This window comes from Patagioenas fasciata, chromosome 10 (genome assembly GCF_037038585.1).
Source record: "Patagioenas fasciata isolate bPatFas1 chromosome 10, bPatFas1.hap1, whole genome shotgun sequence".
Classification (NCBI taxonomy): Eukaryota; Metazoa; Chordata; class Aves; order Columbiformes; family Columbidae; genus Patagioenas; species Patagioenas fasciata.
The window spans coordinates 2,304,451-2,328,739 of NC_092529.1; the positions used below are offsets into that span (position 1 = coordinate 2,304,451).

The 24,289-nt window shown below is 48.7% G+C and overlaps 1 protein-coding gene across 2 annotated transcripts; it reads right to left on the reverse strand.

Annotated features, from left to right (window-relative positions):
* Positions 1–1,764: 1,764 nt before the first annotated feature.
* Positions 1,765–21,011, reverse strand: RAB7A (RAB7A, member RAS oncogene family). Of its 2 annotated transcripts, none has more exons than XM_065845828.2 (6): positions 20,876–21,011; positions 6,008–6,068; positions 4,839–4,965; positions 3,912–4,130; positions 3,265–3,393; positions 1,765–3,117 (listed from the first exon to the last, which is right to left on the reverse strand). In XM_065845828.2, the coding sequence occupies exons 2-6, from the start codon at positions 6,058–6,060 to the stop codon at positions 3,022–3,024; spliced, it is 624 nt and encodes a 207-aa protein (XP_065701900.1). In that variant the 5' UTR covers positions 6,061–6,068; positions 20,876–21,011; the 3' UTR covers positions 1,765–3,021. The 2 variants fall into 2 exon arrangements, with proteins under 2 accessions (XP_065701900.1, XP_065701901.1); XM_065845829.2 differs by having other exon boundaries at positions 20,905–21,003.
* Between the last annotated feature and the right edge of the window lie 3,278 nt (positions 21,012–24,289).

A 24,289-nucleotide genomic window follows, 5' to 3' on the forward strand; every position in this document is an offset into this window, starting at 1 on the left:
CCCTACAAGCACCACAGGTGTGTGCTGGGCACGGCGTCTGTGCCCCCTGGGTGCTGCGGTGGGTTACAGTGGTGACGGCAGGGGTGGCAGTGGTGACGGTGACAGCGGGGACAGCGGTTGGGGCTGCAGGTGCGCAGGGCTGGGTCTGGCACCCTGCCCGCCCACGGTGGCTGCGGCAGCAGGTGATGGGCTGGTGGGGTCCTGCCACACACCCACGGTGCTGCCACAAGGGCATGATCTGAGATTTCACACCCAGGTCTTCACAGCTCGGCCTCTCTGTGTCGCCTTCCATGTGTCAGCGCCTGCCTGTAATTTCTGTGATATCGCTCTCTCCCCACAGCCCCTGCTGCACAGATGTTCAATTCCCCTGCTTTTTTATTCACACCAGCAGCTGATAAACCACAGCTGCACTCACAAACAGCTCCCAGCCCTCAGAGGGGTGCAGGCCCCCAGCCCCACACCTGCCCCAAGCCCACAGTTACACCCGCTAGCAGGGACCTCACACCCTCGCATGTTCCGGGCAGTTGTTGTAGCTGTTGACTATTACACATGGTGTAGTTTGTGGAACTGACCCCTCCACTCATTCTTCAGGTCTCACCCTCCTCCCAAAACCAGCAAACCCACCCCCAAAGCTTGGATACCACAGAGCATGGGCTGAACATCTCAGGTGTCCCCTTCCATTGCCCAGCAGCATGTCCCTGTGTCACACAGCATCATGGCCCCTGCAGCTCCTCCAGCAAAAAGGTCAGAAAAAGCCCCAAGGCTGCCCTGGTGCTGCAGGAGGGGTTTTAACAGTGGTTTTGAGCCCACTTGTACCCAGCACCTTCTCCAGACCACAAAGATGACACAAGTGACTCTCACAGGACCACCAGCCCTCATCTGTGAGAGCATCAGCCCTCAGCATGTTCTCACCAACAATAGCAGCGCACTAATTCCCACACCATTTGCCTCCTGCACCAGTTTCGTACACATATATATCTCCTATTCCCACCTACAAAAACATGCATTTGTAGGTGGCAAATGGAACCCTCCCCTTTAGGATCCACAGCATCCCAAGGCAAGGAGCTCCCTGACCATCCTACCTCTCTGCCTTGTGTCACCCCCAGTTTATTTGATGGCAGAGATTAAACACTAAATCTCCACCAGGCTCTTCCCCATCTGCACCAGGAGGGAGCTGCAGAGGTAAAACCATCCCCTTTCCCCCAAACACCACTTTAGAGTCATTTCACCCCACTCCCCCAGCTTGGTGTGTTCTAGGCTAGAACTGTATCTACAGAAAACAAGCACAGAGTGACACTTTAAATGAAGATGAGCAGGTCTGAGTCTTCCAAAGAGCTGCAGCCAGGAAAGTGGTCCCACCAGGACACATCACTATTGCACAGTTGTTATTTGAAATGGACATGGACAGCAAAAGCCCAGTGAAGTGAGAGAAAAGCGTGATAGGACAAAGGCATAAAATAGGATATAGAACACAAAGACTGTTAGAAGGCTCTTGAAATAACTGGCCTCATTTCTCTACACTTTGTTTTCCATCTTCCTGTGGGCACAGGAGCAGTGAGCTCAGCCTTGCTGAGTGCAAGCAGGAGGTCATGCCCAGCATCTAGAAATTAAAGGCTTAAACTCAACTAGGCTGGACCAAGGAAAGGTCCTTAACTCACTAAGTCCAGCCTTGCACAGGCATCCTTCAATTAGCTTGCTAAAATGGTGACCAGACAGAGGAAAGGAAGCATGTTAGTGAAGAAAAAACAAAGTCAGAAACAGAAGTAAACAAGAAGGTTTGTTCTTGTTAAGTTTATTGGCATCATGTTTGTCTCTTTACAGAAGAGCTCAGCCTACGTACTAGAATGTAGACCTCTGGAAAACAGGTAGAAGGGCTCCATTTAAGCAAGCTACAAACGCAAGAACAAATACCAGGAAGAAAGGAAGAGAGGAAAGGGACTAGATTGCCAGGTTTTTCCATACCAAAAATCCAGATTAGCAGTCAGTAAGAAGAAAGGGAAGATTCATAGTCCAGGTCACTCATTGAGAAACAGCATCGCAGCCCCGGTGGGAGAGGAGCTCCTTCCACAGCACCAGAGCCACGGGGACACCTCAGCTCTGGCTCCTTCGCACACTCACTGCAGGGTGTCAGGAGTTAAGCAGTAGGGGAGGTGAACAAATGAGGTCATTTCATAGCTGTATTTAATTTTAAATCCAATAATCCAGTGTGCATATCAATGCTGTTATGCAAATCTGAGAATTTAAATACAAGGAAGCCAGACAGATTTTTTTTCCCAGAAGATGAAGCCTTTCGGCCTCAAGACAAGAAGGCTTACATAGTTCATCTCTACTGTACAGAATACTGCCTCCTGCTGGACCCCGTGCTGCTAGCACGCTGCAGTTCACAAGTGTCCTCCTCACTTTCCACACAATCTGTGTTTCAGTACTTGAACATGTGAATTCAGGATTTTTACACTAATTTATACATTTTTAATTGGTTGCATATATTAACATGTACTATAAGATTTTTCCTAAAGAAGCATTACATAATACATGGATACTGTAAAAAGATCTGATTAGTTAAAAGTAACAAGCATTAACAGAGATACATACAAAACTCAACCTAGTTGGACTGAGTGCTGAGCTTGCGATGAGCTATGGGTAATCAGCCTTTCCAGTTGCAGCCTTCACAGGGGAAAACACGAGACAGTTAAAAATGTAACTTGTTACACAGATTACCTGTAAACAGTTTCTCTCCATTGGACACCTGGAATTAAGATTCAGTTCCAAACATACATAAGAGTTTCCATTTTAAACTAAGAGAAAGGTCTGTTACCATGAAGTGTGATGTGGATGGTGGGGGGATGTGAGCTCTGAAGTGTGGGACTCACAGATGCTCATGGGAGATGGGTGGATTTTGGCAGCTGGAGATGGAAATTTTTCTTTAAATTTTGTTTTAAACACAGAAGAGGGGCTGTGTGTTTGAAGGCCTAAGTGTGATATCTGTTTGTGAAGGACTGTGCTCAACCCCTCCCTCTCCCCTCAGCAGCTGCAGCTCTCCGCAGAAGCCTTCACTCGGTCATTCTTGTCTAGTTTGATGGGTTCGGGGAATTCATTGTAAAGCTCCACTTCAGTTTCCTAGAGGGAGAGAAGGAGGCAGGAATTAGTGCTGTGGTTCTACAGGCAGCTCTGAGTGTGCAAGGAGCTGTTCTCAGCTGGGGAAGGCTGTTGGAGAGCCCAAGGCCACCCACAGCAGGCAGAAGGAACCCACTGCCCCCTCCCTACCTGTTTAAGTGCATTTCGTGCAATCGTCTGGAAAGCTTGTTCCACATTAATGGCCTCCTTGGCACTGGTTTCAAAGTAGGGGATGTTGTTTTTACTGTAGCACCAGGCTTGCGCCCGTTTTGTGGTGACCTGGGGGGAGAGAGAGCAGCAGCATCACCTTCAGCTATGTGGGAAGAGGGTTTTATTTCTAGGGCAAGGTCAGAGACTCCTTACACCCAGCCTGAGCCACGACAGCAGTTCTGATCTCATCAAAACTACAGCCTTGATACAGAGCACATGAGACTGCTACCCACCACCAGATACCCTCAGCCTTAGGGCAATGAGCACCGCACCCGAGGAAGACAAGACCGCAGGGCAGACTGCTCAGGCAGGCACTTATTCCCATAGAAGTTCCTCAGCAATTCAGGAGGAGAATCAGCTCCTCTCCTTGCATGGATTCCCTGCGATCCTTCCAGCAGCGGGCAGGAACAGGCTGTGCAAAGGTGTCTGACCCTCCAGGCAGGAGAAACTCTTCCCCAGCAGCACAGGACAGCTGAGCAGCACCAGGCACCTCCCGCTCCCATTCCTCAGATAACCCTCCCCTGTTCCCACCAGCTCTCCCACTCCAGCAGTTTGCTAAGAGGTGGCTTGCAAGTCCCGGTACTCACTTGTCTGTTTTCTAGGTCAATCTTGTTTCCCAGCACAACAAAAGGAAAGTTCTCAGGATCCCTTGGACTGGCCTGAATGAGGAATTCGTCCCTCCAGCTGTCTAGAGTTTTGAATGTGTTGGGGGCCGTGACATCAAACACCAGCACGCAGCAGTCTGCTCCCCTGTAGAAGGCAACTCCCAGAGACTGAAATCGTTCTTGTCCTGCTGTATCCCATATCTGGAGCAAAAGAACAGGGCAGATAAGCCAGCTCTGACACAGCCAGTCCACAGTTATAAGGCATTCATTTCAAAACTTCCCACCAGGCACCTACAGCCCCCAGCCACCCAGAGGAAAGAGCTGAAAGGTGGGGAATCTCTGCAGGCACCAAGTACCAAGAGCTAGGAACAGAGTTCTAAAGACAGTTAACCCTTTTTGTGTTCAGCCTCAACAACATAACTCTGTTCTAGGCAAACAAGACTTGGAGATGAGGATCAGCAGGTGATCAGCCTGCAGAACTTGGCTGCACTGAAGTACCAGTACAGTCCAAACACTCTCCTCCGGCTGCAACAGGGCTTTTGCTGCCTTGCTGCCAGTCTCACCATGGAAAGATTAAAGCTTCAGATAGTGGAAACATAAGCAGACTGGCAGATTAATACTGTACCCACAGGACTCAAGGCAGCATGAGTAGTTGACCTAGGGAATCCTTTCCCAGCCCTTTCCAGCTCATGAATGTAGGGAAGCGCATGTTTCTACCAAGATCTAGTCTACTGACAGTACCAAATGCTGTTATTTTAAACTGGGCCTGGCAAAAGCTGCTCTTAGCTGAGCCCAAACTGATCTTTGCCTTCCCTTGTACACTGACCCCTGCGCAGCTCTGGACGACACAGGAGCAGATCCTTGCACACACGCATGGGCCCTGCAGCAGGGAGCAGAGTCACTCCTTACCTGCATTGTCACTAGCCTGTCATCCACCATCACCTCTTTTGTCAGGAAGTCTGCGCCTATCGTAGCCTTGTACTGGTTACTGAATTTCTTGTTCACATACTGGTTCATAAGCGATGTCTTTCCCACCCTGTACAGAAAGACCAAAAAAAAAAATTAAGTAGGCTGCTTCTACAGTGTTTGAATTAACCACCCATCCAAGTGCCCTTCACCTTCTACCACAGCCCCCTGCGCTTTCAACCAGGGAAAAACGCACCAACCTCTGCAAGAAGGGGCTTTTACAGCAACAAATGCTGAAGCAACATGTTGCATTAGCTACCTAAGGATACGAAGGATTATGATCTTGAGAAACCTTGTTTCCCCATCAGTAATCTGATCCTTGGTAAGGAGCATGCATCATATTATGATCATGAGGGCAATTCTGGAAGAAGATGAAGGGCCCCAGAGAAACCCACCAGAAACAGTCATGTTCAGCCTCTGCAGAAGGAGGAGGTGGAGGAACAGACAATCTCAACTGGCAACAGCTCACATACACATCTATTAAGACACCCAGAGAGCCAGCTTACAGGCTCACATGCCCTCTCTCTGCCTGAGAAAGGTTCTCTGATCAACAGCTTGCTGGGCACAGTGGTATAAATAAGCCTTATGTCCTGGGAGTCCAGTTACAGCCTGCACAGTAAGCAACCTGTAAGCACAGAGCAGACTCCTTGCTCAACAGCACAGAGCAAAGCCTTTCCCTGCAAGGGTCAGGCTCTAGCCGGGTTAGACAGGAGCTCAGCAGATGGCTCAATAGAACCCATGTGTCTGACAGAGGTAGAGCTTTAAGAAGTCACCTAAGACTGCTTACTAGTGGGGTTTGTTTTTTCTTGTTTTAAGTGAAATGCTCATTTCAACACCACTCTTAGCCTCCTTGCAGAAAGGTTATATCCAGTTCTACTACTGGAGTGGTCTGCCCACTGTATCTCCCATTTCACATTGTGACAGGACTTGCAGATATTAAACTGCAGGGACACTTTCAGGACAGAGGGTGGCAAAGAGTTGTTAACGTTCTCAGGTAACACAGCTGTCTCAGGCTGTAAACAATCTCTCCTCCCAGCACAGATGGTTTCTTACAGAGCACCCAGGTTTCCACTGGGAACGCAAACTGGCAGCTTGAAGCCTCTTCCACTTACCCAGAGTCTCCAAGGATGATGACTTTCAGTAACACTTTCTTCCTAGAAGTCATCTTTTACACTAGGAAGGAAGAAGAACAATCCCATCATTAGCATGTCATTCCTCAAGGCAAAAAGCAGCAAGTTTGGAATCTGAGAAACCCCAATCCCAGAAAGGACCCAGCAATGGGCAGAACTCAGTACTCCTTCAACTCTCAGCTACTAACCAGGTGTTCGACCATTTCATAGGCAGAAGCATGTCAGACCAGCAGAGACAACTTAATACCAACAGGTAGATGAGCCAAGCACTTGCCCTTTACAGTACTAAGTCCATTTTGAACCTTATTTCCAGGCCATTCTGTGGGTTTACTAGCACAGGCCACATCCGTTAGCCTCACCAGAGCCAGTGCAGTAAAGGAGATCAGCTCTCAATACAGACTAATTCTTACAGATGCTATTAAGTGAGATGTAAGCACAGATGTGCCTAACACCACACTCAAGCTTTTTTATGCTGTTCAGTAGGAAAAAGAAAAAAAAGGCTTCCTCCACCTTTGAGGTTCAGCTTGGCAAAGCAAACTTTCTCTAGCAGCTGTGCTTGGTGAAGGTGTTGTGTCCCAAGAATACACTGTGGTTGAAACGGCCCCACCACAACCGCACAGGTCAGCTGAACAGCTGAATTACAAGACAAACTGCTACCAGACTCCGCAGCTTTGCTGAGAGCATCTGAAGCCAACTACTGCCATCTCCCATTGGGTGGCAGGACAAGGCTATGGTGACAAACCTCACAGCTTTCAGTCTGTTGCTCTGTTGGATGATGAGCAGTTTGTTCAGCTGCATCCTGCCATGGGCAAGTGGCTCTAAATGGGTCACTAAGGGTCCATTCAATTAGCAAGAGTGAGCTCCTGAGATCCACACTCTTGCTTACTCCCAGGTCTCCTTCAGGTTAGTAAAGGAGCTCCAAGTGCATTAGCTGCATCAGGCCTGAATCCACTTCTGGACGTGCTTTAGCACAGTGAGGGCAAGTTCAAAGTCTGGTTATTACAGTACTAAGTTACTAGTGGTTCTGCATGCTCTTCCTACCACAAGACCCCTCTCCCCACCTCTGGGGAGGGGATGGGACAAACCATTCTTAGGTGCTCAGCCCCTGGTTTGGTACTGACTTGGTCCAGGACACAAGGACTCCTTGGTTTCCCTGAGGAGCTCTGCAGGTTCTGTACAGCAAGAGGAGCCAGAAGGTGGCTGTGGCTGTGCTACTTGAGTTCAAAGACCCTTGACAACAGGTTTCATGTATTAAGCCCTTATATGGGGTCTTGGAAACCCTAAAACTCCCATCCTGCTACACCACATTGATTGCACCACACAACTCCAACTCTTCAGGAGCTACTCCTGACTTTCACAGCCAAGGAGGCCTTCAGTTCTACAACAACATGAATATACACATCTGAGCTGCTCAGTCCTATGCATTTCCTCAGGTATGAAACCACCTAAGCTGCTGGATAACTGCAACCTGCTTCATCCCACCACTACAGGAGGCACCACACTCCAAGCTGTACAAGCCTCTTACTAGATGCCGAGTCCAAGTGCAAAAGGCCTTAATCATCTCAATCTTTGAATGTTAAGACACGCAGTCTTCTAGACTTTGCCATCAGTGAGTGATGCAGAAGCCATGCTGTGGTGTACCTACAGTGACACCTCATTGGACTGCTCCCGCTTCATGCGCCTACTGATACATCTAGATGGTAAACACTGTTCAGAAGATAACAGCCAAGAGGCTGTTAAGCAAACAGCAGTGATAGGCCACCCAAGGAGCTCATGCTGTCCTTAGACAGTTGTTAACAGATGCCAAAGAGCCTGCCCAGGACAGTTCTCCAAGTGTAAACACTTCTCTTTCCCAAGGCTCTCTACACTGGAGCATGTTGCTCAATGATCCAACTGGCAGCTCAGCTACACTGGCCTAGATGTAGCCAGCTCGAAGTTGTCAACAACCCCAACATTCAGTCTTGCTTCTGCTCCTGCCAAGATTCACACTTCACAGCTCATCCCCTCTGCAGCCATGGGGAGAGCAGCCCATTTGAGCTCCTTCAAGCACCTCCTGTGTTTCCAGAGCACATAGCACAAGTGACACTGGTGCTAACCAAGTCAGAGACTTCTGCAGCACAATGAGTCCAGACAGAGCAAGAAGCAAGGGAGCAGAGCTTAGAGACAGCTGTGTACACTGAACTGTTATGGAAAACAGCTGTATGGGTTCAAATCCAGTGTGAGAATGACCTGTTTTCCTCAGGACAGAGGAAAACAACTCACCCTGAAGTGACTGTGCCAGAACCCAGCATGTCCTGCTTCTGCTTTCCTCAGTGTTTCCAGTATCGCTTGCCACCAGCTGCTGCAGCTCACTGCTTCCTGCTATTTGAAGCAGCTTTGGACAAGCTGGCATTAGTTCTCCTGCTCAGGGATTTGCAGAGCCCTGAATTAAAGCTCTAAACCACACTGCATGCTTAGCACCCCAGTTCAACACAGCCTGAAGCCCCACTATGAAGGGAAAGGAAACTGCTCTGTCAGGTCTCATCACCTTGGCAGCAGCTGAGCAGCCATGGGAAGGAAGCCTGAGTCAGAGGTGACACTGCCTTCTTGTCATAGCTGACGGGCCACCCCATCAGTGTGAGGGGCTATTAGTGCCTCATGAACACCTGGCAGGTGAGACACACCTTCCAGCCCAGGTGAGGCAACGGATATGAGCCACAGCACAGAGGGAGCTGCCTCACTTGGTATTTGGTGTGGGCCATGGGACAGTGAGGAATTCTGGTCCTGTTGGGGTCAGTGGTGGCCACCACCCAGAGCTCCCCAGCCCCATTCTGCTTGCCTTGATCAACACTGCTTTGAAGCCCAGCCAGTTGCCAGGCCAAGCCCTCAATCTTCTCATTACAGTTATAAACAGACCAACACTTCAGAGTTATTCCTTGCCCAGTAGAAGAGACTTTACCTTAAGAAGACACCACAGCTCCAGGTCTTAAAGGAACTATCAGTGTCTGATCTCCTGGAGCCTTCCTATAGAATAAAACCCTTCTAAATTTAAGCAGCATCAATTTGCTCTCTACGGCACCACCATTGCTATTTGTCCCTTATCCTTACCATGCTGTGTGTGCTTGAGCAGGTCTCCAACAGCAGCTCCAGTTTTGTATCACTGATTTGTGCTAAACTGACCAGCCCTAGTGAGATTTTCAGTCTAGATGGACTCTGTTGTCTTAAGTGGGGTTTCTTATGAAGCAGCCCAAAGGGCCATACTACTCCAAGGCCAGGATACTGTACCTCCTCCAACATTTACTTCCAGCCCATGTTTTTAACAAGCTGAGTACTGGAAGTGAAAGACATTGGTGCTGAGGGTCCTGTGAGCAAAGCCTTAGTACAGTGTCCTTAACACCATGAAAAGGATCTTGGTGACTTCAGCTCATATTAATCCAACAGCAAATGCAACATCTTCATGGCAGAGGACACTTCCACACATTCCAGTCCCAGTAAGCTCAGAAATACTTCAGTTGATCCTGGTTACCACATGCTATTTGCTGTGTCAGTAGAACCAGGCCTAAGCAACCAACCCCAGGCCAGGTTCAGTACTCAAAGATTTGCTTGCCTGAAGCCAGAAGCAATTTATGATTATTTCCTTGTTAATATAGGCGGTTTCTCACATTGCATGGCGTTGAGTAGGTTCATCACTACCTTCTGTGCCAGAAATGAAGCCCACATACGTGCTCTAAGCTATGCAGATCTCATTCCTGGTGAAGCTTGCTAGTACAAAAAACAAAGGGAGACCAAGAAGAATGTAGCTTCAGCTCACAGACAAAGCAGGTCTGAATGCCTGAAGAAGAAGTTAGTTCACCTGAGGAGTTTCTCCATTCACATCTGCAAGAAACATTAATTACTGAATTAAGCTCATTTGTAGGCTGTGCAAGGCTTCCCTCATGTTCATGCAAAGAGCAGGATCAGCCTGAGTTGAGATCAAAACTGTGATAGTGCTGAGTCAGTGATATCCAAGACTATTTCACATTACATGCATAGCTCACCTTGCTTTATATTTGTTATAATTACCTAGAGCAGCATCCTGTCAGAGTCACAGAAGCCCTTAAGATGGCAGTGTGCGAGCTCACACAGGGCTCACAGCCAGTCCCAGGAGCATTTCTGAACAAACACTTCCTTTTTCAGAGACAACACGAAGAAAAACCAGTTTGTTAAGATTCAATCCAAGACATCAGTTCTGTTTTTCCACTGTGTGAAGTTTCTCAGAGCAAAGTCACCTGCATGACTGCTCAGAACACAGCACACCCAGCCAGCCCTGCTTGGGAGCCATCAGAAACCTCCCGTCAATCAGGAGACCAGTCAGCATCGCTCCTCCTCCTGGCTTAACTGGTGCCAGAAGAATGATACAGCCGCCTCTATTACAGGAGAAGAGTCCTTCCACTCAATTTTTAATGCCTAACCCTCTAGGCAAACAAGCTGTCAACAATACATTGACACTCACAAGATTAAGCCTGGGATAGCACACTCTCCCACAGTATTCAAGAAGTTCTCCTGCTTGTGGCTCTGGAGCTGCTCTGTTCCTGGCTTAGCTGATCTGAAAGGAAGAGTCAAAAACTGTTCTGTGAAGCTACATAGTGCTACAGCTCCTCAGATGCAAGAGCAAATAAAGCCTATGCCAGATATAACTAGGCTTCCCTTGTTGCTTTGGAGTACATTATAACTGTTCTTTCGCTTGCTATATTAAGACAGCTGCTTTAACTCAAAGCAGAAATGGATGGTTAAGGATTCCTTAGAGATGTTTGTATGTATCAAGTCACAGTGCAAGCATTTTAATATTAATTAGGTTGGTGCACCAAGGAACAGTTGGAGCTTGCTTTGATGGCCCACCAAATTAGCTATCCTTTAACAGTGGGCCTTGCCAGAGGAACACCCAGTTAAGTTATTCATGGGTAGTTTTATTGTGGGGGAAGGGGGGAAAAAAATTTTATATATATATATATAAAATATTTATCTCTCTCACCTCCACAGAAGTCAGCAGCTCATCCATAGCAGTTCTGAACCTGCTGACAAGCTGCTGGAGCAGCCCTTACTGTTGCAGCTTTGCTATTAAACAGATCAAGTCACAATCCCAACCAAGAACCAAAGCACCATTGTGCAGAGACTTAGAAGAACTGTGACATTTCACCAGGCGTGCTCTGCTCCTGCATCTACCAGCTTGTCATCTGCATCTTCTGCTAGAAACCAGCTCAACACTGAAGCAAGACTGTTGGACTACACCTCACACCTTATTTCCTTTGCCAAAGATATCGAACACTACGCTGACAAGGTGCAAAGTGGTAGGTGAACAAGTACCAGGCAGAGCTGAACTCACTGTGGCACTTACGAATACTGAGTTCTGCTCCCCTGTCCCAGCAGGCAGCACAAGAGTAAGATGTTCCACAAAAAGGCACACGTGAAGCCAAAGCTCTGTAGGTCTGTTCCGGGTGCAGCAGCTGATAAGCAGATCATTCACTTCACTATATCGCAGGACCTTTAGCAGAAACACCCAACCATGAGAAAGCCAATCTGGACAGAGCAATACTCATCAGGGCACACCACACACTGCAGTGCACTCACCACAACCACCAGACTGAGCAGAACGCAGCCACGCTGAAACACTGGAAGAACCTTCTGTCCCGAAACTGGCTAAGTGCATTTCCGACACAGAAACACCACCTCTGCTCACTGTTCTCTCAACACAGGGGAGGCTGCAAAGCATTAAGTCTCTGTACTACAGCAAAGAGCTATTTTTATTCCCCTCCTCAATGGTTCTGCATTTCTTCAAGGAAACTGAAGCTGGAAGAATGATTCAGGGACCAGCTCAGATTGAACTAGTTCCTTCTCAGAAGTTCCCTGGCATGTTTGGCACCTCAAGAGGTTCTGTCAGCTTAGAGCTTCAGCCACTGAAACAAGATGCTCCTGGGATGTTGATGCTGTTCTTACAGCACCAAGCACAGACTGGCACCTATCACTTGTCCCATGGACACACTGTACCCTGCCATGATTTAGCAAGCCAAGTTTAGCTGAGGCTTCAAGCAGACACATGAATTTGTTCCAGTTCAGCTACCCTGAAAACACAAGGCCTCATCCTGAGGAAAGGCAGATAATCTGAGATTGCCATTAGTTTACTAAGACCATGGTTCCCACTTGCAGATCCAGGTGGCCCAGACACCCTTTGTATTGAAGCCCCCATCTCCTATTGCAGTATGAGCTCAAGACAGAGCTGAACAAGCTTTATAATGTAATAACACCTTGGTTCCAACTACCTGGTCACAGAGACATCGTTAACACAGGTGTTTGCTAATGCAAAGCTACAAGTGACAGCCTGAGCAATTCAACATGAAGGTCTTCCTGAGGCCAGCAGATATCAACCTTTAACACTGGCATTCTCCTGAGATTTTTTTGACTGCTACAGAGCCTTTGTATTTTCCTTACCAAACTTGAGCCCTCTACAAGTGGAACAAGTGCCTGGCATCCTCATACTGAGGACTGCTAGAGAAGCACAAGAAGTTTTAACAGCAAGGTGAGTCTTGCATTGGCAAAAGCTGCACAAGCAGGACAGGACAGCACCTTCTCCCACTCCTCACTTTTAGCGGGGACATGCACTGGCATTGGCCCTAAGAAGCAAATTATGACTTGCAAGAACTGCTGTCTGTAAATGGATTGCTTTTTAGGGCAACAGGCTCCTCCTGTCCACCCAGAGGTGCTTTAGGAGGGACTTCAGGCCTCGCTGCTGCACTGCAGAGAATCAAAGTGAAGCCCACACCAAAAGCAGCTGGCAAGATATTCCTGTGCAAGCTTTGCAGAAGCGTGCACTCTGGTTGCTGCTGTATCAGTAGCATCTCCCAACTGCTTTCCACCTCCTTCCTCCCCACACATTTATGTTCTAACCAACATACTCCCTCCTGCTGGTACCCAGCCAAGAGCTCAAGCACAGCTCATCATTCCCCAGCAATGCTGCCTGCCACATACTGCAGTTCCACCAGGAGCAGCTTCTGTCCAGTTGGTGCCTTTCCCAGCCAGCCCTGTGAGGCAGGAATTACCTCTGCTCAGGAAGCCTCAGCTACAAACTAATTTTTGAGACCTTGCATAAAACATTCTATTGCAAGCTGTCAAGTGGAGGTATGCTGCCCAGCACCTCCCACTCCCACCTGAGAGTCCTAAGCCAAAAGCTTCACCTTCTTGAAGAATGGCCTCGAGTTTTAGATGTTTGCTAGCACACTGACACTGCTCAGATCAAAACAGAATCTTAAAACATGTTCCAGTATCCCAGAAGAACTGACTTTTTAGATTACAGCTGTTGGCAGTAAGTTTCCACCTTCATGTTGAGGGTGGAGCTGCAGCCTCCAGAGCCAGAGGAGCTGCTCCAGGACCAAGTGAAACTCAGGAACCAGCCAGCTACAGCTCAGCCACCTGGCTTTGAGTTCGGTTCACTGGCTGCCTCAATGCAAGTCAAAAGCTGGTGTGACATGGTGCTAACAGCCAACAGAGCTGGTCTGTGAGCTGGCTACCAGACAGATGGGAGACCAGGCCCCACACATGTACTCTGCTGTATCCTGTTCCTGGATAACAGCTCAGTGCTAAAAGGAGAAAATGATGGGCCAACATGCAGCTTGGGGCAACATATGGTAAAGCCGGCGAAAAAGCACAAGGTTTGTAACATTTGTGAGCAGAATAGGCTCTCAGTGTAATCAAGGAAGGTCCAGAGCCAGTGCTGGGGAGGACACTCCTTTCAGTGGCAATAGGTTTTAGCACACCAGACATAGCTTCAGTCCCCAGCTGGAGGCTCTACAACACAACCCCACTGTGAGCAAGGTATGGAAAAGGAAATGGCAATGGCCAGTTTGCCAGAGTCCAGATGACACAGGGAAGGCAGAACCAACACCGCTGATGCCCAGTCAGAGCCATGTTCACAGTGGAATCACAGGACTTGCATGTGAGAAGGGGTCTGGTCTGCCCTGCCTGAGGTCTCAGCTCAGCTGCGCTCTGTTTGGGCTGCGAGCGCCGAGATCCGGAGAGCTCTGCATTCCCGAGAGGCACTGATGCACATGATCAGTCAGGCTCAAAGCCCGAGTTCTCAAAGCCAAGTTCTCCAGCCCTAGCCTCACTGATTCACCGCCCTGTTACACCTCCCGGCACTTCTCCAGACCAGGCTTGGTTTATGTCTGCACAATGTTTGAATACTAGATGTAGAACTGAACAAGTTCCTTGCTCTGAAGCAAGACTCCAGAGAAGTCCAAACTAGGCAGGACTAACCCCATACCCAGGAAGGAATCAAGCTAAAAAACTAACCTCTACCAGTTTAGATAGCCCAGCAGCCACCTTCTCTCAAGGAGAGATGTCATCTGACTATGTGGTTTCAAAGCGGGAACAAAACAAGCACAGAAATGTCTTTGCTTACAGTACCAAGGCAGATGTGCCTCTGCATGTTCAGTCAGACCTCCAGCATGATTAGGAGTGGTGGGAAAGGTCTGGAGGTCACTTCTTGCTTTCAACAAGAACACTACTTTGCCCAGACTGCTGCTTGGCCTAAGATTGCAGCAGCACATGTAGGCTCTGCCAAGTGATAAATGGTCTGAGACAAAAGGAGGCAGGGAAGGGAGTTCAGACAGTGTCCCCAGCTGTGCTGGGCAACCATCCTGGATGGATCACTTTGCTCCTCAGCAACCCAAGGCTGATCAACATCATCTCCACAGGAGGCAGCAGGTATTTGAAGACTGCAACTGTGTGCAGGAGTGCAGAAGGTCCTTTTAGAGCTAGTGCCACACAAACAAGACCAGGATTCCCAAACAGAAAACCAGGGCTAGTGAAGTGGTAGTCTTCAGGTTCTGGGAAGGCACCTCTGTAAGAAAGCCATACCCAGATGTTTAACTGAAAGCTGGGTGTTCTTAGTCCATCAGTTCCTCCAACAGCTGAAGAGCCCTTATACCACAGGAGATCTTTCTCCCAGGAATGGGCAGACAGATTCAGAGCCCTAGCAGGCTGATAGCAAGTGTCTGAAGATCTTCAGCTACCCTTCTTTTGGAGGCTTAAGTTATGTTGTCACTGAAGAATCAGTATTGCTCTGTGCCCATCTCTCAGAAGGAAGTCATTCCCCTGTAAATCCTACAGGATTTCAGGTAGTTCCCAGTTGATTTTCCCCAAGGATCACGCTGTTACAAGAACAGGCATGCTTGCTTTAACACCCTTCCCCCTTTATCAGATCAAGCTCAACTTCCCCTATTCTGCCCTGGGGGAGACAATCTCAGGATGTGGGAGGAGAGTTGAGCACATTGCTGGCTGCTGGGAGACACCAGGCAACAAGCCATGCGCCTTGAGTAAGGGCCTTGCCTACGCAAAGCATTTCAGCTCTACCGGTACAGCTTCCATGTTGCCATGCCTCTACCAGAGCAGTCTCCTCGGTGGAGAGCTGCCAAATCAAGCCAGACAAATCCTGTCCTACTAACTGGAACTATAGCGCCCATACAGCCTGGTTTGTACAGCCCTGACTGTCAGCCTTTGGCACACAGCCACCCAACTGTTTCAGCAACCCCTGTACGGTTCTCACATCAGGCCATCCCACTGAACATAATTCCTTCCTTGCTTTCTACAAATTGTGCACAGTGCCAGGGGCAACTGGGTATAAGATAAGGCTGACCAATTCAAAATATTGCAAGCTAGCCAGGCCACCAAGAAAGAGTAAAGCTGTTAGACCTTTCCCATATCTGACAGTATTTTTCAAGTACTCCGATTAATTCCTAGTTTTGTCTACAGCTTCCTAAGGCTTCACACATTCCTGTCATGCTTTCAGTTTTAGAAACACAAATGGGAGGTGTTAGATAACCTCCGCAGCAGTAAGCAAAGCACAAACCTTAGACCTTGTCAGTGGTAAACAAGCCTTGTTGATCTACTCCTGGTTGCCAGCTTCCACCAGTTCCTAGAAGCTGGGCAGGACACAAAGGACTGAATGGAGACTTGGACAAAGTTCCATGTCTCCAGGTCAAACGACAGATCTCAGGAGGCCTGTGGGACCCTGTAGGTTCAGCTGCAAGAGTGAATGTTGTCTCTCCTTCAGCACCAAGAACTTGACGTTAGAAATAGGACAAATATCGTGGGACATCCTACTGCCACACAAGTAGATGTGGAGCAGGACAAGGCCACCACTAATGACAAACACCTGACTCCTATACACCTCTTCCACGAGGTCCTGTTCTCAGTGGTGAGGCTTCCTCTAGGGACAGGCTGCAATCTAAGAACTAAACCTTGATCTGCAAGCAGAACTCCTGATCCCACACACACTCACCATCTTTTACTATGCAAATGCAGTTTGCAGAGCAGGAAGGACAAGTATTTCAGTAGCAGCCCCAGGATGGGAACGTAGCAGGGAGCTCACCACAACAGCTGAGTCAGCACCTAACAGGGAATTCCTACCATGAAGACTCAGTTTCAGACTCATACTTCATACCCTTATAGGTCTTGCACAGATTCTGCATCACTGCTTCACCAGCTCAGCAATTCTCTTGATGAAGCTCCATAAAGGACCAAAAAAACCTCACTGAAGTGACTTGCACAGTGAGATTAAAACAGCAGTGCTGGTAAAAATGCATCTTCTTTTTATGGGGAGGAGATTAGGCCTAAATGTATCTCAGTTACATCCACCTCATGCTTGAGACACCATTCCCACTGTGCTGGCTTGGAGTTCAGTTATAGTTATCTGCGTCTGGGAGGCAAGAGGAAGAAAGAGCTGAAGAACCAAATGACTCAGCCCACTTGAGGGAAACAAGCACCAAGCAGGTTACTGTTCAGAGAAAACTGCTTCCCAGCTGGAAGCTGGGGTTCAGCATGGACTCATTAAATAAACCAACAGCCCCTGCAACCAAGGTCCAGGTGCTCCAGCCTGGCAGCTTCTGCCGTCACTTCTGTCCACCACATCTGCCAAGTGACCCAAGTTACAGCAATACAGACTCCAGAAAAAATACTGTTTTCTTAACTGACAATATAAGGATCTACTCAACTTCATTTAGTAATTTCTATTTGCAATTCATGCAAGCACAGTTAGATACAATTAGTCACCTTAAGGTGGCATTTTAAGTAGTTACAGAGAGGCAAAAGCAAAAAAAATAGCACTTGCTACATCAAGTGCCTTTAAGTTACACAAATAGGAACCTGTGCCACAAGTTTACACTCCAATCACATCTCAGAGGCAGTGCACCCCTCCTGAAGTTTCACTGCCCTGTGAAAACAGCCCAAGCCTCAAGTACAGGTTCCCTAACAAGTCAAGGCCATTTGGGATCAGCTGTAAATCACCACACTCCAGTGGCCTTGAAGATCTTGCCTCCCTCCCCTCACTGACCATGAGTTAGCAACAGCGGCATTGACACGGCTTCCCCATGGCCGGAGCGCTCGGCGCCGGAGAGGAGGAGCAGTCTCGCAGGAACAGCGCAAACAGCAACAATGACATCACCCCGGCACATCTCCACCGAGCAGAAAATGCAGCAGCATGCCGGGCTCCAGCGCTGCATCCCCACGCACGGAGAGCAAAAGCAACAAGCAGGCTGGAAGCCAGCGAGCAGCCATGTGATGAGGGGTATTCCTTCACCAACTGCTATTTCTGACCAGCACATGTGGAGTCACTGACCTTGGGCACTCGTTTGGAAGTTTTCTTTCCCTTTCAATGCACCTTCAATATGATCTTCAATAGAGCAGCTAACTGCAGAACTGAAAGTGGCATGTTAACTCTTGTCATTCCATTAATTACCCTTATCTAATCCAGCTGTGAGATGCACAGCCCATGCTTGGGTTGTCACTGCAGAAAGTGACCCTTTTATTCTCACAATCTACTGTCACAACCTGATCACACCTGCAGACACACTGTTATACAGCAGCTATAGGAGATTTTAGGAAGCTGCAGGGGAGAAATCCAACTGAACTCCAACTCACCAGGCAATTAAACTGCAATTATCGAAACAATGCTGTGCAAGGATTAAGTAACTCAGCATCTGAAGGATGCAGGATTGCTGTCAGACCCAAGCATACTAGTGCCCAGCCCAGTTCAGTCTTAAGGTCTTATCTGGACTTCCTTCTACCAAGGCAACAAACTCTAGATTACTCTACAGTTCTGCAAGGGAATTTTAGGTCCGTCAGGCCCCAGTAACAAGGGCTTAAGAGCAGTTCAGGCCTCAACCAAGAAGAAGCCTTTAGGGAACACTGGCAGCATATAAGGTGAGGGTTCTCAAATGCTCAGTTTAGTTCAGTTACTGAAAAGATTGGTATATTATAACAGCAAGGACAGCTTCCAGCAAGTATCTGTGAGCCCACACATCCACTGGTTTTAGAGAATGTAAACATCCAAGTGCCCCATTCCACAGCCTTTATTCCCAAACCAGGGCTTGTCAGACACCCATCTCACAACACAGCATTTAATAATGCACCCTAATCAAGCGCAAACAATTTTGTTTACACCCAAATGTTAAGTTCTGCATAAACTAGTCTCATTTTCACAAAGTCAGACCAAAATCCCATACATGTTAGAGACAAAGCTATTTATAGTTCTGCACAGATGGCTTGATTGCAATTGTCATGTTTCCTCAAGGACAGAGATTTGCTCCAACAGGTAATTCACACAACAGTCTTAAAACAGGAGCTTTAAGAAGGTGCTGCAGAAATTGAATCCAATGGCCCTCTTGCCTGCAGGCATTCATTTTGGGTAGTAAACCAAGCAAAGAGGTATCTTCCCTCAGCGGGATCAGAGTTGAGCCTATAGCAGAGCTTGTATGTTTTCCACTTTCGGTTAAGGACTCAATGGTGTCACTTCTCTGTGCTGCTCAGTATAGAATTTGGTTACCTGACTTCAGCAGGAGGGCTTGTAGTGTAGTCTCTGCAACACAATTATTTAAATTCTTAACTCTGCACCTTTGCCTATTAAGATACAACTCTTAGTGTGCCATATTGAACTATCGGTAGGGTATTTGAGGAGCTGGACCACCACAGGGAAGAGGAGAGTTTAACGCAGCTACCGCTTCGCATCTTATCAGTTACACTTCTCACCGCAGGTTAGAAGAGCAAGAAACTGTTATTGGATTCCAAAAGTTTTGCTTATTGAGGGGTCAGATTAACCTCATCCCACAGCTTTTTTACACCAGAAAAAGAGCATTAAAGTATTACCACAAAAAAAAAGAAGCACTAACACTTGAAACTAACAGTATTAGAGCTGCTTTGGATTCTGAGGGCTCAGGCCTGGTGGGTCTGCTCATTAGCTCATAGAGGGCAAGTCATGTGTTCAGTCAGCTGTTGGAAGTCACAAGGGGGAGGGGGAAAAAAAGAGTGAAACAAGTATACTTGTTCTTCCTGAAAAAGTATATCCATGAAGCCCTGATTATTTAACAAGGAATATTCAAGTTACTCCACCCACTTTAACCTCAAGTGCAGCCACTGAGAGAACAGGGCACGTTGGCTCTGGCAGCCTGGCTCTACTGGAAACACAGCAAGGCTGCAGCTCCTACCACACAGCACCAGCACCACCACAGCCCATGAACAAAGTACAGCCATAAATACGCCTTTATATCACAGACAACTAAGCGCTGTGGCACAGCTGGTTATGTATCATTCCCCTAAAAAGAGAACTCTCCAGTTCCCCCAGCCCCAATTCCCACATGGACATGCAGAACACAAGGCACAGGCCAATGGCAAGAACTGGAAGGTTTAACACTTCCATATTGGCAATTGCCAAACAAAGAACCGCTTGCTTACAGTTGGGAGGACTTTGTTCCATCATGTGTTCCCCATTTATGTACAAAAAACACTCATATACGCATATCAACAGCTCTGCTTATCAGCAAGTAGTTTTAGCTTTCAGGGAGATACTTCTGAGAACTCCAGCTTTGACTCAAAGGGTTTGGAGTTACTGGACAGCACGTACTCATTTTGAAGCTGAGACTACCTCTCTTACTTCAGATTAAGACAGCATTTTTACAGTTGTTTCACTACTAAAATAATCCCTCTATTTACAGGGAACACAACACAGTTGTCTTAAGTACAACTGTTACATATTTCCATATTTATTAGTCTATACATACCCAGAGACTAATAGGGTATCTATCATTTAATTTACCTTATTACACACTCACAGCCAAAAGCACTTCTAGCATCCACTCCAATACTCCTCAGAACTGACTCAGGCTTTACACATGCTGAGAGCGACTTTCGCAATAACTGCCAGTCTCTCCAGCCGCCTGTTTTGTCACATTAATCACTCCCGGGGCAGCCCGCTCATCTTAAAAGCGATACCCACCGACCACCCAGAGCAACATTTCACCAGCCCAAGGACCGGCGCTCAGGCCACCAGCCGCCTAAAAGCCGCTCTGGGAGGCAGCGCCAGCAGAAGCTTCACATGTCACAGACAATACGCTCCCCTCCCTGTGAGGCACCACTTCGGGCCTCTTTAAACCTCTCAGCAGAGGAGGCTCCTACAAAGGCCTCGAAAACGCGCCTCCCGGGAAAGGTCCGCACCGAGGAGGCCGTTCCCGGGGACACCCCCCGGTCCAGCTCCATTGTTCCGAGGGCAGCGCCGGGCCCGGCCCGGGGAGCCCAGTCCCGGCCGCCTGACCCCGCCACCGGGGCAGCCAAGCGCCGCCCCTCCCCAGCGGGCCGGGCCGCGGGGCCGGAGCGGGGACACAAAGGCAGCGCCTCCGCCAGGCCCACGGAGGGAGCCCCGGCGGCCCCCCCAGTCGCGGGGAGTGGCCCCGAACGGCGCCCCCCACCCAGCGGCTCCCGAGACCGGGGCGGAGCCACCACCCCCCACCCACTCACCCCACAACCCCGCGGCGAGGAGATCCCGATCCCCGACGCCCCGCAAGGCCTCACCCGGTGCGTGTCCCGCGGCGCCCCCTCACCTCGCTGCCGCCCACCGCTCGCCTCGCTCGGCTTTAATGGGCCCAACCGCCTCCCCGCTTTCACTTCCGCCTCCCCCTCGACAACTTCCGGTCACGGGGCCCGCCCGCTGGCCGTGACGTCAGCACGTCTATGGGGAGCCAGCTAAGGGGAATGAAAGTCACGTGACCGCGGGCTCCCGGCCATGTTGGGTCGCTGAGGGGCTGCGGCCTGTGCGGGGTGGGAGGGGATCACAGGTTGTCCTGAGCTGGGACACACGGGATCATCGAGTCCAACTGCCCCTGCGCAGGACAACCCCACAGGTCACACCGTGCGTCTGGGACGTTGTCCAATCTCTTCTTGAACACTGTCAGGGTTCACAGAATCCCAGAATGTCAGGGGTTGAAGGGACCTGAAAAGCTCACCCAGTGCAATCCCCCCATGGAGCAGGAACACCCAGCTGAGGTTCCACAGGAAGGTGTCCAGGCGGGTTTGAATGTCTGCAGAGAAGGAGACTCCACAACCCCCCTGGGCAGCCTGGGCCAGGCTCTGCCACCCTCACCGGGAAGAAGTTTCTTCTCAAATTTAAGTGAAACCTCTTGTGTTCCAGTTTGTACTCATTGCCCCTTGTCCTGTCACTGGTTGTCACCGAGAAGAGCCTGGCTCCATCCTCCTGACACTCCCCCTTTCCATATTGATCCCCACGAATGAGTCACCCCTCAGTCTCCTCCAGCTCCAGAGCCCCAGCTCCCTCAGCCTTTCCTCACACGGGAGATGCTCCACTCCCTTCAGCATCTTGGTGGCTGCGCTGGGCTGTGACACCTCCCTGGGGAGCCTGTTCCAGTGTCCAGCACCTCTGGGGGAAGAACCTTTTCCTCATGTCCAACTGACCCTTCCCTGGCACATCCTCCTGCCATTCCCTGGGGTTCTGTCATAACTGTGGCCGTGGGGCTGCGCTGCCCACAGCCACCGGTCATGGGCCCTTCCCCAGGAAATGGCCGGAGAAATATTCCTGCTTAGGATGGAGGGACAAGGGCACAAATCTATTCTTTGAAACCTTTTTATTTGCAGCTGTGATCTGGAGTGAGGTAACAGCAACCACATTCATCAGGGGTAAAAAATAATAAAATTAAAATATGTTAATTTAAGATACATTCAGTTTGATAAATCACACAATAACCAGTGCTAAGATCAATAATGCAGGCAAGTGAAATGGGACCGTGTAAACTCTCCAGCACTTTAATACATGGGAGAATAACCATACCGGTGATGCATAAGAATTACATATTTTCTAGTCTGCATGTTGGCAGCAAGTTCATTTTCTTATTCAGCAATTACTTGAGTATTATCTTCTGTTCATCCAAGTCGCGTGACTCACAGGTTTTGTTAACCTGTGAACTTAGGAAAGCAAAAAACGAAGCAACCAAGGGGAAAAAAATAGGTTCAGAGCTAATTAAAGAGAAAAAAGGAACTAAGCCACATATAGCCACATTAAAAAGAAAATCAGTTCTGCAGAGTGCAGAGCAGACTGCTTCAAGCACAGAGGGATGCAGCACCAGCAGCCAGGAGACCTTTGCTCTTCCTCCTGTCCTGAGATGAAGCTGCCATGTATCATTAAGCAAATGTTTCACTCCTCCGCAGGTAACGCAGCCTCCCTGGTGTCACCTGGAAACCAGGAATGCTCACCTTGGAAAGATGGTTTTGTCCATTGATGTTTGCAGAGCAGCTGGAGATCGAGAGAGCGATGGTAGCACAGCAAGCGTGTGGGGAAGTCGTTGTCATGGAATCACAGAACAGTTTGGGTTGAAGGGACCTTCCCAGGTCCCCCAGCGCCACCCCTGCCATGAGCAGGGACATCTTCACCAGAGCCCCGTCCAGCCTGGCCTGTGATGTCTCCAGTGATGGTTCATCCACCACCTCTCTGGCCAACCTGGGCCAGGCTCTCACCACCCTCAGGGTCAACAATTTCTTCCTCATGTCCAGCCTGAATCTCCCTCCTTTAGTTTAAACCATCACCCCTTGTCCTGTCACAACAGGCTCAGCTAAAAAGTCTGTCCCCATCTTTCTTATCAGCTCCTTTTAAGCACTGAAAGGTGCAATAAGGTCTTCCTGGAGCTTGTGTTCTCCAGCTGAACACCCCAACTCTCTCAGTGGTGCAGGGAGTGGTCCAGCACACTTTGTTTCAGTAGCCTGTGAAAAAAATCCTGTATCCTTATTTGATAATATCAAAACCCAGTGAAAACCCACAAAAATGGATCAATTTGACACCTAATGCCAGTCGTTATCAATCACTAATGTTACTCTGAAGAAATCCACTCTGTGCCTTTGAGGGACCTTCACACAGGTGAGCAGATCCCTGAGGCTGTAGTGACGGCTCTTCAGACATTTACCAGTGCGGAAACCTCAATCTATTTTATGCGCTAATCCCTCTAAATCAGTAAGAATGTCTCCAGCTTTGATTTTCTGCCCTTTGTGACATCTAATCTCTGTTTACTAATCTTCCTGATCCAATTAGAGACAATAAAACATGGTATGTCTTACACCATCTCTTTGCTTTTGTCCCCAGACCAAAAGGGATCCTCCCATTCTCAGCAGAGCCAACAAAAGTGACAGGGATAGAAAAACACTTGCTGATTTTGGAAGCGCCTGCAGAGAGGCCCAGGGAGCACACCACCATAGCTGTGGTACCTGCGAATCCTCAGCATTATCTGTGAACACAATATTCCCCACAGTGCCTGATGCATTCACCCTCTTCCAGGGACACACCGCTACCTCACCTCTGCCCATCTGGGACATTAAACGCTTGGGGACAACCTGCTCATTCCTCCAATACCTATCCAGCGTATTTCAGCTCTTCAGAGTCCTGCGGACCCTCCTCCTCATCGCTGCGTGCAGCCTGGGGACCTTTCTTGGTCTCTGTGCCCAGCAAGGCGACAGCACCAGCCCACAGTGTCTCTGCCTGTCCAGAGATCCATAACGTGGAGCTTCCTCAAATTATCATTATAATGATCTAACTTACCAAAATAAAAAAAGGGAACTCAAATGCACTAAATACACAATATCTTGCTTTAGTACTTCAAGGTTTGTCATAGTTTGGTTTATCTTATCTAAATCAGATTCACCCTGTTCCTGCCGGCATTTTGTTCATTAGAAATCTGCTATTGCGTGCCCATGTATACATTTCCACTGGCAAGAGCACGGCTGCAGTCTGTTGCCTGCCCTCTCCTCTAATCCCTGCCTGCAGTACAAATACCGCTCTGGTAATCTACTAATGCTTTCACCTTTGCAATCCTCAGCTAATTTTGAAGTCATACAGCAGCAACACATGAAAGCAAAAAGCGAGCTCTGGACAAGACGTGATCACCAGACACCAACTGTAGGAAGCAACTGCAGCCACGGTATCTCGTG